At 31.6% G+C, this 19147-nt stretch overlaps 1 protein-coding gene across 1 annotated transcript in view; it reads right to left on the bottom strand.

Annotated features, from left to right (window-relative positions):
• The window catches only part of LanB1 (laminin subunit beta-1), a 233786-nt gene that overhangs the window by 75188 nt on the left and 139451 nt on the right, over positions 1-19147 (bottom strand). The window contains exon 14 of the mRNA XM_089102239.1: positions 17708-18083. Within this exon, the coding sequence (XP_088958365.1) occupies positions 17708-18083 (376 nt within the window). The remainder of the gene's footprint in view (positions 1-17707; positions 18084-19147) is intronic.

The following is a 19147-nucleotide window of genomic DNA, read 5'->3' as shown; positions in this document are numbered from 1 at the left end:
GCAGCATAAAAACGTCTTGTTACATGTTTACAAAACAGCTGCTTGCATTAAATGCCCTTTTTGGAACATATTTGCAGCACAAAAACGTCTTGTTACATTTGAAAAAACAGCTGCTTGCATTAAATGCCCTTTTATCAATGCCCTTATCGAACATAATTGCAGCATAAAAACGTATCGTTACAAGTTGACAAAACAACTGCTTGCATTAAATGCCCTTTTATCAATGCCCTTTTTGGAACATATTTGCAGCATAAAAATGTCTTGTTACATGTTGACAAAACAGCTGCTTGCATTAAATGCCCTTTTTGGAACATATTTGCAGCACAAAAACGTCTTGTTACATTTGAAAAAACAGCTGCTTGCATTAAATGCCCTTTTATCAATGCCCTTATCGAACATAATTGCAGCATAAAAACGTATCGTTACAAGTTGACAAAACAACTGCTTGCATTAAATGCCCTTTTATCAATGCCCTTTTTGGAACATATTTGCAGCATAAAAACGTCTTGTTACATGTTGACAAAACAGCTGCTTGCATTAAATGCCCTTTTTGGAACATATTTGTAGCATAGGAAAATCTTGTTTATAAAACATCTGTTTATTGCTGCTTGCATTAAATATTTCTAAACTGCTATGTGTATTCAAAGAGAGCCCCTCGTTGACATACATAATAATATTTGAAAACAGGAAGCTTTTTGAGGAGGAGGTAAAATTTTAGGGAGACCCAATTTTCATTGAAAACAAACAATAGGAAAAGTATATGAAAAATAAGATGTATCCCAAAATCACAAGACTTCGCGTAGGGCGGATTCAAACGCTTCCCAAAGCTTCCATGCCTGGGTAAAACCATTTCAGTGTCAATTGTTAAAATTTTATTTACAATATTAGTGCACTTATTTAGAGCAAACCTTTTATCATATACAATTTTTTATTTACAATTTAAATAGTTTTTTTTTGACTTGGCATATTTGATACAAGTTCACTTAATATAATTTCTTAAACGTTAAAACTTAAGACTTTTGCGACTCAAGGAGACGATTCCAAACCCATTTTTTCCTTTTAATTTAAGTTAACATATTTATGTATGGCAACTACTGACAAAAAAGTCTTTTAATTTTAATTTAACATATTTATATATAACAACCACTGACAAAACCGTCTTTTAATTTGAAGCTAACAGATTTATCTACGCCAACTACTGAAAAAACTGTCTTTTTGATTTTAAGTTAACGTATTTATGTATGCCAATTACTGAGAAAACAGTAATTGGCATTCAGTAGTTGGCGTAGATTTATCTACGCCAACTACTGAAAAAAACTGTCTTTTTGATTTTAAGTGAACGTATTTATGTATGCCAATAACTGAAAAAAACAGTCTTTTAATTTTAAGTTAACATATTTATATATGCCAACCACTGACAATACTGTCTTTTAATTTTAACGTTAACATACATATTTATGTATGCCAACTACTGACAATACTGTCCTTTAATTTTAAGTTAACAGATTTATCTACGCCAACTACTGAGAAAAACTGTCTTTTTGATTTTAAGTTAACGTGTTTATGTATGCCAATTACTGAGAAAACAGTCTTTTAATTTTCAGTTAACATATTTATCTACGCCAACTACTGAAAAACACTGTCTTTTTGATTTTAAGTTAACGTATTTATGTATGCCAATTACTGAGAAAACAGTCTTTTAATTTTCAGTTAACATATTTATATATGCCAACCACTGACAATACTGTCTTTTAATTTTAAGTTAACATACATATTTATGTATGCCAACTACTGACAATACTGTCCTTTAATTTTAAGTTAACAGATTTATATATGCCAACCACTGACTTAATTTAAGTTAACATATTTATGTATGGCAACTACTGACAAAAAAGTCTTTTAATTTTAATTTAACATATTTATATATAACAACCACTGAGAAAACAGTCTTTTAATTTTAAGTTAACATATTTATATATGCCAACCACTGACAATACTGTCTTTTAATTTTAAGTTAACATAAATATTTATGTATGCCAATAACTGAGAAAACAGTCTTTTAATTTTAAGTTAACATATTTATATATGCCAACCACTGACAATACTGTCTTTTAATTTTAAGTTAACATATTTATGTATGCCAACTACTGAAAAAACTGTCCTTTAATTTTAAGTTAACAGATTTATCTACGCCAACTACCGAGAAAAACTGTCTTTTTGATTTTAAGTTAACGTGTTAATGTATGCCAATTACTGAGAAAACAGTCTTTTAATTTTAACTTAACATATTTATCTACGTCAACTACTGAAAAAAACTGTCTTTTTGATTTTAAGTTAACGTATTTATGTATGCCGATTACTGAGAAAACACTCTTTTAATTTGAAGTTAACATACTTATATATGCCAACCACTGACAATACTGTCTTTTAATTTTAAGTCAACATACATATTTATGTATGCCAATTACTGAGAAAACAGTCTTTTAATTTTAAGTTAACATATTTATATATGCCAACCACTGACAATACTGTCTTTTAATTTTAAGTTAACATACATGTTATGTACGTAACATACATCTATGTACGAGAAAAACACTGCTGCGGTTAAGGTAGGAAATGAGGTTAGCAACTGGTTTTGTATTAAATCAGGAGTTAAGCAGGATTGTGTTCTATCCCCCTTTGTATGGATTATTTTGATATACTTTTTCTTCAGGGGCACAGGAAAGGTAAAGGGAGACCACGAAATCAAATGGGGAGGAAAATATTTCCTGGACTTAGATTGTGCTGATGATTTAAGCATCCTAGATGATAGTTTGAGCAAAATGAATGAACTTCTAGAGGTTTTTCGAGTCCAGGGGGCTAGTATTGGTTTGAAAATTAATGTTAGGAAGACTAAGTCACTAAGGCTAGGAATAAGTGAAGATGAAAAGGTGACGTTGGGTAATGAAAAGATTGATCAGGTGAGCAGCTTCACTTACCTTGGTAGTATTATTAGTAAAGATAGTGGGAGCAGTTAAGATGTTAAAAATAGAATAGCCAAGGCTCAGGGTGTTTTTTCACACTTAAAAAAAAGTCTGGAAGAATAGGAAGATAAGTCTGCAAACCAAGATTAGAATCTTAGAAGCTACAGTGATGACAGTGGTCAAATATGGCTCTGAAGCATGGACGCTCCGAAAAGCGGATGAAGATTTGCTAGATGTTTTCCAGAGAAATTGCTTAAGGATTGTTCTGGGTACCCGGCTGACTGACCGTATTTCAAACAATAGGCTATACGAAAAACGTGGTTCAATACCGCTTTCTAGGTCTATAATGAAAGAAAGGTTGAGGTGGTTAGGGCACGTTGTGCGGATGAAGGATGACAGATTGCCGAAAATTGTTCTCTTCGGTCAACCATTAAGGGCTAAACGGAAAGCAGGTCGTCCCCGTCTGGGGTGGGAGGACGTCATAAAGAAAGATTTAAAGGAAATGGGAACTTCGTGGGCGGGTGTGAAAAGAGAGCCTTTGAATAGATAGGGGTGGAGGAGAATCGTGCGTAGCTGTGTTGGCCTCAGGCGGCTTGGTGCTGCGGTGAGTTGTTAGTAGTAGTAGTATACATATTTATGTATGTTAACTACTGAGAAAACAGTCTTTTAATTTTAAGTTAACATATTTATATATGCCAACCACTGACAATACTGTCTTTTAATTTTAAGTTAACATACATATTTATGTATGCCAATTACTGACAATACTGTCCTTTAATTTTAAGTTAACAGATTTATCTATGCCAACTACTGAAAAAAAACTGTCTTTTTGATTTTAAGTTAACGCATTTATGTATGACAATAACTGAAAAAAAAGTCTTTTAATTTTAAATTAACATATTTATATATGCCAACCACTGACAATACTGTCTTTTAATTTTAAGTTAACATACATATTTATGTATGCCAACTAATGACAATACTGTCCTTTAATTTTAAGTTAACAGATTTATCTATGCCAACTGCTGAAAAAAACTGTCTTTTTGATTTTAAGTTAACGTATTTATGTATGCTAACAACTGAGAAAACAGTCTTTTAATTCTAAGTTAACATATTTATATATGCCAACCATTGACAATATTATCTTTTAATTTTAGGTTAACATACATATTCATGTATGCCAATTACTGAGAAAACAGTCTTTTAATTTTAAGTTAATATATTTATATATGCCAACCACTGACAATACTGTATTTTAATTTTAGGTTAACATACATATTTATGTATGCCAACTACTGACAATACTGTCCTTTAATTTTAAGTTAACAGATTTATCTTTCCAACTACTGAGAAAAACTGTCTTTTTGATTTTAAGTTAACGTATTTATGTATGCCAATTACTCAGAAAACAGTCTTTTAATTTTAAGTTAACATATTTATCTACGTCAACTACTGAAAAAACTGTCTTTTTGATTTTAAGTTAAATTATTTATGTATGCCGATTACTGAGAAAACACTATTTTAATTTTAAGTTGACATATTTATATATGCCAACAACTGACAATACTGTCCTTTAATTTTAAGTTAACAGATTTATCTACGCCAACTACTGAAAAAAACTGTCTTTTTGATTTTAAGTTAACGTATTTATGTATGCCAATTACTGAAAAAACAGTCTTTTAATTTTAAGTTAACATATTTATATATGCCAACCACTGACAATATTGTCTTTTAATTTTAAGTTAACATACATATTTATGTATGCTAACATACATTATGTACGAGAATAACACTGCTGTTAATTTTAAGTTAACATATTTATATATGCCAACCAGCTGAGAAAACAGTCTGTATTAATTTTAGGAGTTAAGCAGGGTTATTTATCTATCGCCACCTACTGAAATGGACTGTCTTTTAATGGACTTTGTGTTAACGTATTACAGGAATGCCAATGGCTGAGACCACGGTCATCAAATGGGAAGTTAACATACTTATATCTGCCGACCACTGGCAATACTGTCTGATGATTTAAGTCATCTTAGATGATTGTGTGTAGCATAATGATTTATGTTTTAGAGGTATTTGACGAGTTCAAGCTTCTATGTATTGGTTTCGAAAATCAATTGTTTGTGAAAAGTTAAGTCGCTAAGGCTAGGAAATCAGTGAAGTTGAAAAGGTTGGCACTGTTGGGCAATGAATTGTTATTGGATCAGGTGAGCAACTTCACTTACCGTAGAAGATATAAAAATAGTAAAGCATGAGTGGGAGCAGTGAAGATGTTAAAAGATACGAATCAGCCGAAGGCTTAGGGTGTATTTCACAAGTTAAAAAAAGTCTGGAAGAATAGGATAGATATGTCTGCAAGCTAAGGTTAGAATCTTAGAAGCTTCAGATGATGACAGTGGTAAGAATATGGCTCTGAAGCATGGACGCTCCGAATAATGCGCGATGAAGATTTGCTAGATCGTTTTACAGGAAAAGTGCAATTATATTGTAATGTTTCATAGTGTACCCGGCTATAGACAAACAGTATTTCAAACAATAGTCTATACGAAACAATGTGGTTCAATACCGCTTTCTAGACAGTCTATAATGAAAGAACAGGTCTGAGGTGGTTAGGGCAATCTTGTGCAGATGAAGGATGACAGTTTGCGGAAGATTGTTCTTTTCGGCCAACCAGTCTAGGGCTAAACGGAAAGCAGGTCGTCCTAAAACAGTCTGGGATGAGAGGACTGTCATAAAGTAAGATTTTAAGTTAACATGGCATACTTACGTATGGCAGGTGCTAACAAGACTGGCCTTTGAATAGATTGGGGTGGCAGGAGGTAGCGTACGCTAGCTACGTTGGCCTCAAGAGACTTGGTGCTGCGATGAGTTGTTAGTAGTAGTAGTATACGTATTTATGTATGCCAATAACTGAAAAAACAGTCTTTTAATTTTAAGTTAACATATTTATATATGCCAACCACTGACAATACTGTCTTTTAATTTTAAGTTAACATACATATTTATGTATGCCAACTACTGACAATACTGTCCTTTAATTTTAAGTTAACAGATTTATCTACGCCAACTACTGAAAAAAACTGTCTTTTTGATTTTAAGTTAACGTATTTATGTATGCTAACTACTGAAAAAACAGTCTTTTAATTTTAAGTTAACATATTTATATATGCCAACCACTGACAATACTGTCTTTTAATTTTAATTTAACATACATATTCATGTATACCAACAACTGAAAAAACAGTAATTTAATTTGAAGTTAATATATTTATATAAGCAAACCACTGAAAATATTGTCTTTTTATTTGAATTTAACATAACTATTTATGTATGATAACTACAGACAAGAATGTCCTTGAGTTTTAAGTCAACAGATTTATATATTCCAACTGCTGAAAAAAACTTTCTTTTTGATTTTAAGTTAAATCATTTATGTATGAAGATTACTGAAAAAACAGTCTTTTAATTTGAAGTTAACATATTTATATATGACAACAACTGACAATATTGTCTTTTAATTTTAAGTTAACATACTTATTTATGTATGCCAACTACAGACAATACTGTCCTTTAATTTTAAGTTAACAGATTTATCTACGCCAACTACTGAGAAAAACTGTCTTTTTGATTTTAAGTTAACATACGTATTTATGTATGCCAACTACTGAGAAAACAGTCTTTTAATTTTAAGTTAACATATTTATCTATGCCAACCACTGAAAATACTGTCTTTTAATTTTAAGTTAACATACATATTTATGTATGCCAATTACTGATAAAACAGTCTTTTAATTTTAAGTTAATATATTTATATATGCCAACCACTGACAATACTGTCTTTTAATTTTAAGTTAACATACATATTTATGTATGCCCATCACTGACAATACTGTCTTTTAATTTTAAGTTAACATATTTATCTACGCCAACTACTGAGAAAAACTGTCTTTTTGATTTTAAGTTAACGTATTTATCTACGCCAACTACTGAGAAAACAGTCTTTTAATTTTAAGTTAACATATTTATCTACGCCAACTACTGAAAAAACTGTCTTTTTGATTTTAAGTTAACGTATTTATGTATGCCAATTACTGAGAAAACAGTCTTTTAATTTTAAGTTAACATATTTATATATGCCAAACACTGACAATACTGTCTTTTAATTTTAAGTTAACATACATATTTATGTATGCCAACTACTGACAATACTGTCCTTTAATTTTAAGTTAACAGATTTATATATGCCAACCACTGACAATACTGTCTTTTAATTTTAAGTTAACATACATGTTATGTACGTAACATACATATATGTACGAGAATAATACTGCTGCGGTTAAAGGTAGGAAATGAGGTTAGCAGCTGGTTTTGTATTAAATCAGGTGTTAAGCAGGGTTGTGTTCTATCCCATTTATATGGATCATTTTGATGGACTTTGTCTTAAGGAGCAAAGGAAAGGGAATGGGAGAACACGGAATCAAATGGGAAGGAAAAAGTTTCCTGGACTTAGATTATGCTGATGATTTTAGTATCCTAGATGAAAGTTTTACCAAAATGAATGAAGTTTTAGATGTTTTGCAAGTTCAGGGCGCTAGAATTGGTTGGAAAATTAATGTTAAGAAGACCAAGTCCCTAAGTTTATGAGTAAGTGAAGATGAAAAGGTGACTTTGGGTAAAAAAACGATTGATCAGGTGGGCAGTTTCACTTACCTTGGTAGTATTAATAGCAAAGACGGTGGAAACAGTGTAGATGTTAAATGTATAATAGCCATGGCTCAGGGTGTTTTTTCACAGTTATAAAACAGTCTGGAAGAATAGGAAGATAAGTCTGCAAACCAAGATTAGAATCTTAGAAGGAAAAGTCGAGGTCATTTGCTAAAACTTCCTTACCTCATTTGAAGGAAAAGTGAAATTATTTTGTAATGTTTAATATTGACCAAGCTATAGAAAACAGTCTTTTAAAACAGTCTATAGAAACAGTCTTTTTAAAACAGTCTATAGACAGTCTTTTTAAAAACAGTCTTTTTAGACAGTCTTTTAGACAATCTTTATAGACAGTCTTTTTAAAGTAGTCTTTTTAACAGTCTATAGAAAACAGTCTTTTAATTTTAAGTTAATATATTTATATATGCCAACCACTGACAATACTGTCTTTTAATTTTAAGTTAACATACATATTTATGTATGACAACTACTGACAATACTGTCCTTTAATTTTAAGTCAACAGATTTATCTATGCCAACTGCTGAAAAAAACTGTCTTTTTGATTTTAAGTTAACGTGTTTATGTATGCCAATTACAGAAAAAACAGTCTTTTAATTTTAAGTTAACATATTTATATATGCCAACAATTGAAAATATTGTCTTTTAATTTTAGGTCAACATACATATTTATGTATGACAACTACTGACAATACTGTCCTTTAATTTTAAGTTAACAGATTTATCTACGCCAACTACTGAAAAAAACTGTCTTTTTGATTTTAAGTTAACGTATTTATGTATGCCAATAACTGAAAAAACAGTCTTTTAATTTTAAGTTAACATATTTATATATGCCAACCACTGACAATACTGTCTTTTAATTTTAAGTAAACAGACATATTTATGTATGCCAATTACTGAGAAAACAGTCTTTTAATTTTAAGTTAACATATTTATATATGACAACCACTGAGAAAACAGTCTTTTAATTTTAAGTTAACATATTTATGTATGCCAACTACAGACAATACTGTCCTTTAATTTTAAGTTAACAGATTTATCTACGCCAACTACTGAAAAAAACTGTCTTTTTGATTTTAACTTAACGTATTTATGTATGCCAATTACTGAGAAAACAGTCTTTTAATTTGAAGTTAACATATTTATATAAGCCAACCACTGACAATATTGTCTTTTAATTTGAAGTTAACATACATATTTATGTATGCCCACTACTGACAATACTGTCCTTTAATTTTAAGTTAACATATTTATCTACGCCAACTACCGAGAAAAACTGTCTTTTTGATTTTAAGTTAACGTATTAATGTATGCCAATTACTGAGAAAACAGTCTTTTAATTTTCACTTAACATATTTATATACGCCAACTACTGAAAAACACTGTCTTTTTGAATTTAAGTTAAAGTATTTATGTATGCAAATTACTGAGAAAACAGTCTTTTAATTTGAAGTTAATATATTTATATATGCCAACCACTGACAATACTGTCTTTTAATTTTAAGTCAACATACATATTTATGTATGCCAACTAATGACAATACTGTCTTTAATTTTAAGTTAACAGATTTACTACGCCAACACTGAAAAAAAGTTTTGATTTTAAGTTAACGTATTTATGTATGCCAATTACTGAGAAAACAGTCTTTTAATTTTAAGTTAACATATTTATATATGCCAACCACTGACAATACTGTCTTTTAATTTTAAGTTAACATACATATTTATGTATGCCAATTACTGAGAAAACAGTCTTTTAATTTTAAGTTAACATATTTATATATGCCAACCACTGACAATACTGTCTTTTAATTTTAAGTTAACATACATATTTATGTATGCCAACTACTGACAATACTGTCCTTTAATTTTAAGTTAACAGATTTATCTACGCCAACTACTGAAAAAAACTGTCTTTTTGATTTTAAGTTAACGTGTTTATGTATGCCAATAACTGAAAAAACAGTCTTTTAATTTTAAGTTAACATATTTATATATGCCAACCACTGACAATACTGTCTTTTAATTTTAAGTTAACATACATATTTATGTATGCCAACTACTGACAATACTGTCCTTTAATTTTAAGTTAACATATTTATCTACGCCAACTACTGAAAAAAACTGTCTTTTTGATTTTAAGTTAACGTATTTATGTATGCCAATTACTGAGAAAACAGTCTTTTAATTTTAAGTTAACATATTTATATACACCAACTACTGAAAAAACTTTTTGATTTTAAGTTAACGTATTTATGTATGCCAATTACTGAGAAAACAGTCTTTTAATTTTAAGTTAACATATTTATATATGCCAACCACTGACAATACTGTCTTTTAATTTTAAGTTAACATACATATTTATGTATGCCAACTACTGACAATACTGTCCTTTAATTTTAAGTTAACATATTTATCTACGCCAACTGCTGAGAAAAAATGTCTTTTTGATTTTAACTTAACGTATTTATGTATGACAATTACTGAAAAAACAGTCTTTTAATTTTAAGTTAACATATTTATCTACGCCAACTACTGAAAAAACTGTCTTTTTGATTTTAAGTTAAAGTAATTATGTATGCCGATTACTGAGAAAACAGTCTTTTAATTTTAAGTTAACATATTTATATATGCCAACCACTGACAATACTGTCTTTTAATTTTAAGTTAACATACATATTTATGTATGCCAACTACTGACAATACTGTCCTTTAATTTTAAGTTAACAGATTTATATATGCCAACCACTGACAATACTGTCTTTTAATTTTAAGTTAACATACATGTTATGTACGTAACATACATCTATGTACGAGAATAACACTGCTGCGGTTAAGGTAGGAAATGAGGTTAGCAACTGGTTTTGTATTAAATCAGGAGTTAAGCAGGGTTGTGTTCTATCCCCCTTTATATGGATTATTTTGATGGACTTTGTTTTAAGGAGCAGAGAAAAGGCAATGGGAAACAACGGAATCAAATGGGGAGGAAAAAGTTTCCTGAACTTGGATTATGCTGATGATTTAAGCATCCTAGATGAAAGTGTGACCAATATGAATGAAGTTTTAGAGGTTTTGCGAGTTCAGGGTGCTAGTATTGGTTTGAAAATTAATGTTAGGAAGATTAAGTCACTAAGGCTAGGAATAAGTGAAGATGAAAAGGTGACGTTGGATAATGAAAAGATTGATCAGGTGGGCAGCTTCACTTACCTTGGTAGTATTATTAGTAAAGATGGTGCGAGCAGTGAAGATGTTAAAAATAGAATAGCCAAGGCTCAGGGTGTTTTTTCACAGTTAAAAAGTCTGGAAGAATAGGAAGATAAGTCTGCAAACCAAGATTAGAATATTAGAAGCTACAGTGATGACAGTGGTCAAATATGGCTCTGAAGCATGGACGCTCCGAAAAGCGGATGAAGATTTGCTAGATGTTTTCCTGAGAAATTGCATAAGGATTGTTCTGGGTACCCGGCTGACTGACCGTATTTCAAACAATAGGCTATACGAAAAATGTGGTTCAATACCGCTTTCTAGGTCTATAATGAAAGAAAGGTTGAGGTGGTTAGGGCATGTTGTGCGGATGAAGGATGACAGATTGCCGAAGATTGTTCTTTTCGGCCAACCATCTAGGGCTAAACGGAAAGCAGGTAGTCCTCTTTTGTGGTGGGCGGACGTCAAGAAGAAAGATTTAAAGGCAATGGGAATTTCATGGGTAGATACAAAAAGAGAGGCTTTGAACAGATTTGGGTGAAGAAGCAGCGTGCGTAGCTGTATTGGCCTCAGAGAGCTTGGTGCTGCGGTGAGTTGTTAGTAGTAGTAGTATACATATTTATGTATGCCAACTACTGAGAAAACAGTCTTTTAATTTTAAGTTAACATATTTATATATGCCAACCACTGACAATACTGTCTTTTAATTTTAAGTTAACATACATATTTATGTATGCCAACTACTGACAATACTGTCCTTTAATTTTAAGTTAACAGATTTATCTACGCCAACTACTGAAAAAAACTGTCTTTTTGATTTTAAGTTAACGTATTTATGTATGCCAATTACTGAAAAAACAGTCTTTTAATTTTAAATTAACATATTTATATATGCCAACCACTGACAATACTGTCTTTTAATTTTAAGTTAACATACATATTTATGTATGCCAATTACTGACAATACTGTCCTTTAATTTTAAGTTAACAGATTTATCTACGCCAACTACTGAAAAAAACTGTCTTTTTGATTTTAAGTTAACGTATTTATGTATGCTAACTACAGAGAAAACAGTCTTTTAATTTTAATTTAACATATTTATATATGCCAACCACTGAAAATACTGTCTTTTAATTTTAATTTAACATACATATTCATGTATGACAACAACTGAAAAAACAGTCATTTAATTTTAAGTTAATATATTTATATATGCCAAACACTGACAATACTGAATTTTAATTTTAAGTTAACATAAATATTTATGTATGATAACTACTGACAATACTGTCCTTTAATTTTAAGTCAACAGATTTATCTATGCCAACTACTGAAAAAAACTGTCTTTATGATATTAAGTTAACGTATTTATGTATGCCAATAACTGAAAAAACAGTCTTTTAATTTTAAGTTAACATATTTATATATGCCAACCACTGACAATATTGTCTTTTAATTTTAAGTTAACATACCTATTTATGTATGCCAACTACTGACAATACTGTCCTTTAATTTTAAGTTAACAGATTTATCTACGCCAACTACTGAGAAAATCTGTCTTTTTGATTTTAAGTTAACGTGTTTATGTATGCCAATTACTGAGAAAACAGTCTTTTAATTTTAAGTTAACATATTTATCTACGCCAACTACTGAAAAAAACTGTCTTTTTGATTTTAAGTTAAAGTATTTATGTATGCCAATTACTGAGAAAACAGTCTTTTAATTTGAAGTTAACATACTTATATAAGCCAACCACTGACAATAATGTCTTTTAATTTTAAGTCAACATATTTATGTATGCCAACTACTGAAAAAACTGTCATTTAATTTTAAGTTAACATATTTATCTACTCCAACTCCTGAGAAAAACTGTCTTTTTGATTTTAAGTTAACGTATTTATCTACGCCAACTACTGACAAATCAGTCTTTTAATTTTAAGTTAACATATTTATATAAGCCAACTACTGAAAAAACTGTCTTTTTGATTTTAAGTTAACGTATTTATGTATGCCAATTACTGAGAAAACAGTCTTTTAATTTTAAGTTAACATATTTATATATGCCAACCACTGACAATACTGTCTTTTAATTTCTACGCCAACTACTGAAAAAGCTGTCTTTTTGATTTTAAGTTAACGTATTTATGTATGCCAATTACTGAGAAAACAGTCTTTTAATTTGAAGTTAACATATTTATATAAGCCAAACACTGACAATACTGTCTTTTAATTTTAAGTTAACATATTTAACTACGCCAACTACTGAAAAATACTGTCTTTTTTATTTTAAGTTAACGTAATTATGTATGCCAATTACTGAGAAAACAGACTTTTAATTTTAAGTTAACATATTTATCTACGCCAACTACTGAGAAAAACTGTCTTTTTGATTTTAAGTTAACGTGTTTATGTATGCCAATTACTGAGAAAACAGTCTTTTAATTTTAAGTTAACATATTTATCTACGCCAACTACTGAAAAAAACTGTCTTTTTGATTTTAAGTTAACGTATTTATGTATGCCAATTACTGAGAAAACAGTCTTTTAATTTTAAGTTGACATATTTATATATGCCAACCACTGAGAAAACAGTCTTTTAATTTTAAGTTAACATATTTATGTACGCCAACTACTGAAAAAAACTGTCTTTTTGATTTTAAGTTAAAATATTTATGTATGCTAACTACTGAAAAAACAGTCTTTTAATTTTAAGTTAATATATTTATATATGCCAACCACTGAGAATACTGTCTTTTAATTTTAAGTTAACATATTTATCTACGCCAACTACTGAAAAAAACTGTCTTTTTGATTTTAAGTTAACGTAATTATGTATGATAATTACTGAGAAAACAGTCTTTTAATTTTAAGTTAACATATTTATATATGCCAACCACTGACAATACTGTCTTTTAATTTTAAGTTAACATATTTAACTACGCCAACTACTGAAAAAGCTGTCTTTTTGATTTTAAGTTAACATAATTATGTATGCTAACTACTGAGAAAACAGACTTTTAATTTTAAGTTAACATATTTATATATGCCAACCACTGACAATACTGTCTTTTAATTTTAAGTTAACATATTTAACTACGCCAACTACTGAAAAAAACTGTCTTTTTGATTTTAAGTTAACGTATTTATTTATGCCAATTACTGAGAAAACAGTCTTTTAATTTTAAGTTAACATATTTATCTACGCCAACTACTGAGAAAAACTGTCTTTTTGATTTTAAGTTAACGTGTTTATGTATGCCAATTACTGAGAAAACAGTCCTTTAATTTTAAGTTAACATATTTATCTACGCCAACTACTGAGAAAAACTGTCTTTTTGATTTTAAGTTAACGTATTTATGTATGCCAATTACTGAGAAAACAGTCTTTTAATTTTAAGTTGACATATTTATATATGCCAACTACTGACAGTACTGTCTTTTAATTTTAAGTTAACATATTTATGTATGCCAACTACTGAAAAAACTGTCTTTTAATTTTAATTTAACATATTTATGTATGCCAACTACTGAAATAACTGTCCTTTTGATTTTAAGGTAACATATTTATGTAAGCAGACTACTGACAATACTGTCCTTTAATTTTAAGTTAATATATTTATCTACGCCAACTACTGACAAATCAGTCTTTTAATTTCAAGTTAACATATTTCTGTATTCCAACCACTGACAATACTGTCTTTGAATTTTAAGTTAACATATTTCTGTATTCCAACTACTGACAAAACTGTCTTTTTGATTTTAAGTTAACATATTTATGTATGCCAACTACTGAAAAACAGTCTTTTGATTTTAATTTAACATATCAGAGGCAACGCTGTAGCGTTGCCTATAGTAAAGGCCATACGGCTCCAATGTTTTATTATATATTTTTTTTTTCCAGAGGCACTTCATATGGAAGGGGTCGTCGTAGAAGCTTCAAAGGGGGCTCATTCGATTGGAAATCGAGAGTTCTAGTGCCCTTTTTAATAGTCGAAAATTATTGTAGGGCAACTAGCCCCCCCCCACGCCCATCATTCCCCCAAACACATCCAATCGAAATTTGAGATAGTCATTTTGTTCAGCATAGTTGATTTCCAGATAGAAAATATATTTTTGAGGATACACCCCCAAAACCCTCAGGGCAAGGGTTTTAAGTTATGGCCTGGGGGCATATAAGGTATTTATAGAAGGCCTTGTCGTAGAAACTTCAAAACAGGCTCATTCGATTGGAAATTAAAGAGCTAGTGCCCCTTTTAATAGTCGAAAGTGATTGGAGTGTTACTAGCCCCCCCCCACACCCGTCATTTCCCCAAACACATCCAATCAAAATTTTCAGATAACCATTTTGTTCAGCGTAGTTGATTTCCAGATAGAACATATAATTGGGAGGAGGAGAAGCCCCCCCCACTCTTAGGGCAAGGGTTTTAAGATAGGCCCTGGGGGCATATACGGTTTTTATAGAAGGCGTTGTCGTAGAAACTTCAAAACAGGCTCATTCGATTGGAAATTAAAGGGGTATTGCCCTATTTAATAGTCGAAAATGATTGGAGGGCAACTAGCCCCCCCCAACCCATCATTCCCCCAAAAACATCCAATCAAAATTTTGAGATAGCCATTTTGTTCAGCGTAGTTGATTTCCAGATAGAGAATATATTTTTGAGGAGGACACTCAAAACAGGCTCATTCGATTGGAAATTAAAGGGCTAGTACCCTTTTTAATAGTCGAAAGTTATTGGTGGGCAACTAACCCCCCCCCCCCCTCACGCCCATCATTCCCTGAAACACATCCAATCAAAATTTTGAGATAGCCATTTTGTTCAACGTAGTTGATTTTCAGATAGAAAATATGTTTTTGAGGAGGACAATCCCCCATAACCCTCAGGGCAAGAGTTTTAAGTTATGCCCTGGGGAAATATAAGGTTTATATAGAAAGGATTGTCGTAGAAACCACAAAACAGGCTCATTCGATTGGAAATTTAAGGGCTAGTGCGCTTTTTAATAGTCGAGAATGATTGGAGGGCAATTAGCCCCCCCACCCACGCCCCGCATTCCCCCAAACACAACCCATCAAAAGTGTGAGATAGCCATTTTGTTCAGCGTAGTTGATTTCCAGATAGAGAATATATTTTTGAGGAGGACACTCAAAACAGGCTCATTCGATTGGAAATTAAAGGGCTAGTGCCCTTTTTAATAGTCGAAAGTGATTGGAGGGCAACTAGCCCCCCTTCACGCCCATCATTCCCTCAAACACACCCAGTAAAATTTTTTAGATAGCTATTTTGTTCGGTTTAGTTCATTTCCAGATAAAACATATGATTTTGAGGAGGACACTCCTCCATAGCCCTTAGGGCAAGGGCTTTAAGTTATGCACTGGGAACGTATGATGTTTGTATTTAAGGTATTGTCTTAGAAACTTGAAAAAAGGCTCCCTTAATTGGATATAAAAGGGCTAGGGCCCTTTTTAATAGTCGAAAGTGATTGGAGTGTAACTAGGCCCCCCCCCCCACGCCCATCATTTCCCCAAACACATCCAATCAAAATTTTGAGATAGCCATTTTGTTCAGCGTAGTTGATTTCCAGATAGAAAAAATATTTTTAAGGAAGATAATCCCCCACAACCATCAGGACAAGGGCTTTAATTTATGCCCTGGGGGCATATAAAGTTTCAATTGAAGGCGCTGTCGTAAAACTTCAAAAAAGGCTCATTCAATTAGATATTCATAGGGATAGAGCCCTTTTTAATAGTCAAAAGTGATTGGAGGGCAACTAGCCCCCCCCCCTACGCCCATCATTCCCCAAAACACATCCAATCAAAATTTTGAGATATCCCCTTTTGTTCAGCGTAGTTGATTTCGTAGAAATTAAAGGGCTAGTGCCCTTTTTAATAGTCGAAAGTGATTGGAGGGCAACTAGCCCCCCCACGCCCATCATTCCCCCAGACACATCCAATCAAAATTTTGATATAGCCATTTTGTTCAGTTTAGTTGATTTCCACATAGAAAATATGTTTTTGAGGAGGACACTCCCCCAGAACCCTCAGGGCAAGAGTTTTAAGTTATGCCCTGGGGGCATATAAGGTTTTTATAGAAGGCGTTCTCGTAGAAACTTCAAAACAGGCACAACTACTGAAAAAACTGTCTTTTAATTTTAATTTAACATATTTATGTATGCCAACTACTGACAATACTGTCCTTTAATTATAAGTTAACATATGTATCTACGCCAACTACTGACAAAACAGTCTTTTAATTTCAAGTTAACATATTTCTGTATGCCAACCACTGACAATACTGTCTTTGAATTTTAAGTTAATATATTTCTGTATGTCAACCACTGACAATGCTGTCTTTTAGTTTTAAGTTAACATATTTCTGCATGCCAACTACTGACAAAACTATCTTTTTGATTTTAAGTTAACATATTTCTGCATGCCAACTACTGACAAAACTATCTTTTTGATTTTAAGTTAACATATTTATGTATGTCAACTACTGAAAAACAGTCTTTTAATTTTAAGTTAACATATTTATGTATGCCAACTACTGACAAAACTATCTTTTTGATTTTAAATTAATATATTTATGTATGCCAACTACTGACAAAAAGTATGGAATTTTCATAAACATACCTACACATTGTGTAGAGGGGAGGGGAATTTCCATCACGAAATTGAAAAACTGCCGCTCAGAAATGTGTTTTAAAGAATATTGATCTCCCCTCCCCCCGTTTTTCATAGCGTAATAGCCATTGACTTAATAACGAGTTAAAATTACTAATATGAAATATATTCTTGGAATAAATATTACCTATCACATCCATATCCTTCTGTCGCATCTCTGCAGTCAATACATTTTCCTGTTTTAGCATCACATATATCAGCATGACCGTTACACTCACATCGTTGACAATTCGGGAAATTCCAATATCCAGGTTGACATTGGTCACATTGACGACCATAGGTGTTTGGACGACATCGACACTGACCAGTGGAAACATCACAGAAATTGTCAAGTGATCCTACTGGGTTACAGTCACAGGTGGTACAACCTTCAGGGCTAAAACCATAAGTTCCAGGGGCACATTTGTCACATTGTCTGCCGACCACATTATCTTTACACTGGCAAGCACCACCAAGAGGATCACAGATACCACTTAGAGAACCAGTTGGATCGCAATTGCATTCTAAAAATTAAACAGCAATTAAACACGCCTAATTAATATAATATAAATTTATCTAAAAAACATAAATTGAAAAATTAAACAGGAAAATTAAAATAAAAAAGAATTAAATATAATAAAATAAAAAATAAATTAAAATGAAAATATAAAACATATTTTTAAAATTGCACATCTGCCTCGCGTCCTTTTTAATGACAAAGTTAATGGTCCTCAGCTGTTAAGAACTTAGGGCCAGATTTGCCCCTAGTCAACCATTCACCTATGTTTTCTCCCTAGAGCTGCGTCTGTTTATTTCCTCTACATCGCTAGTCAAAGAATAAAACTATAACAGATACAGTTCTGTTCAAACACTGAAACATCTTAATAGATGACGCAATAGTGATTGCTTCGTGCTTAAGAAATTTAGTCACAGTCTTAGACTTGCCATTTTGTGTCACAGAAATAATGCCACAGAATCAAACTCACCTTAGAGAATTTTTTTTTTTTTTCAAATCCGTTATTGAATTGAGGTTCTCTTGGCCAAAAGACTTGAGGACATAAGTTTCAAGCCAATCTGAGAATAAAATTTTCGGCCCCCTTTCTCAACCTGTATGTTTTTTTTTTGAGGGCAGTGGATCACCCCTGAACTTAAAATATTTCATATAAATTAGGGGGCTCCTTGGTCCAGTGATTTACAGTTGTAAGTTTAAAACCGTTCAGACAAAAGAAAAAATTGGCCCTTTTTTGGATTCCAAGTTCATCTAAAATTATATTATTGACAGTTTTTCCAATGAATTGGGGTCGCAAGAACTTACAGATATAAGTTTCAAGTCACAGAAGTTTTTGACCCTTTTCGGTTCGGGCTGCATTTAAGGCGGGCTGCACCCCCAAAACCATTTTTTGTACATAGGGATCTCCTTGGCCCAAAGACTTAAACCCAAGTATCAAACTTATCAGAGACGAAACTGTTTTTTGGCCCCATTTCAGGCCCCTTACACCCCTCCCAGTAAATATTTAAAATCTGTAATCCTCTTGGCAAAGGAAATGATCCCTGGGCGTTTCTAGTCAAATGAATAGCCCTGATTCAA

The sequence above is a fragment of the Artemia sp. Qi Xiang Cuo genome, chromosome 16, assembly GCF_049724085.1.
Source record: "Artemia sp. Qi Xiang Cuo chromosome 16, ASM4972408v1, whole genome shotgun sequence".
NCBI lineage: Eukaryota > Metazoa > Arthropoda > Branchiopoda > Anostraca > Artemiidae > Artemia > Artemia sp. Qi Xiang Cuo.
The sequence above is the reverse complement of the archived record's forward strand: the minus strand, read 5'-3'. Positions and strand labels throughout refer to the sequence as shown.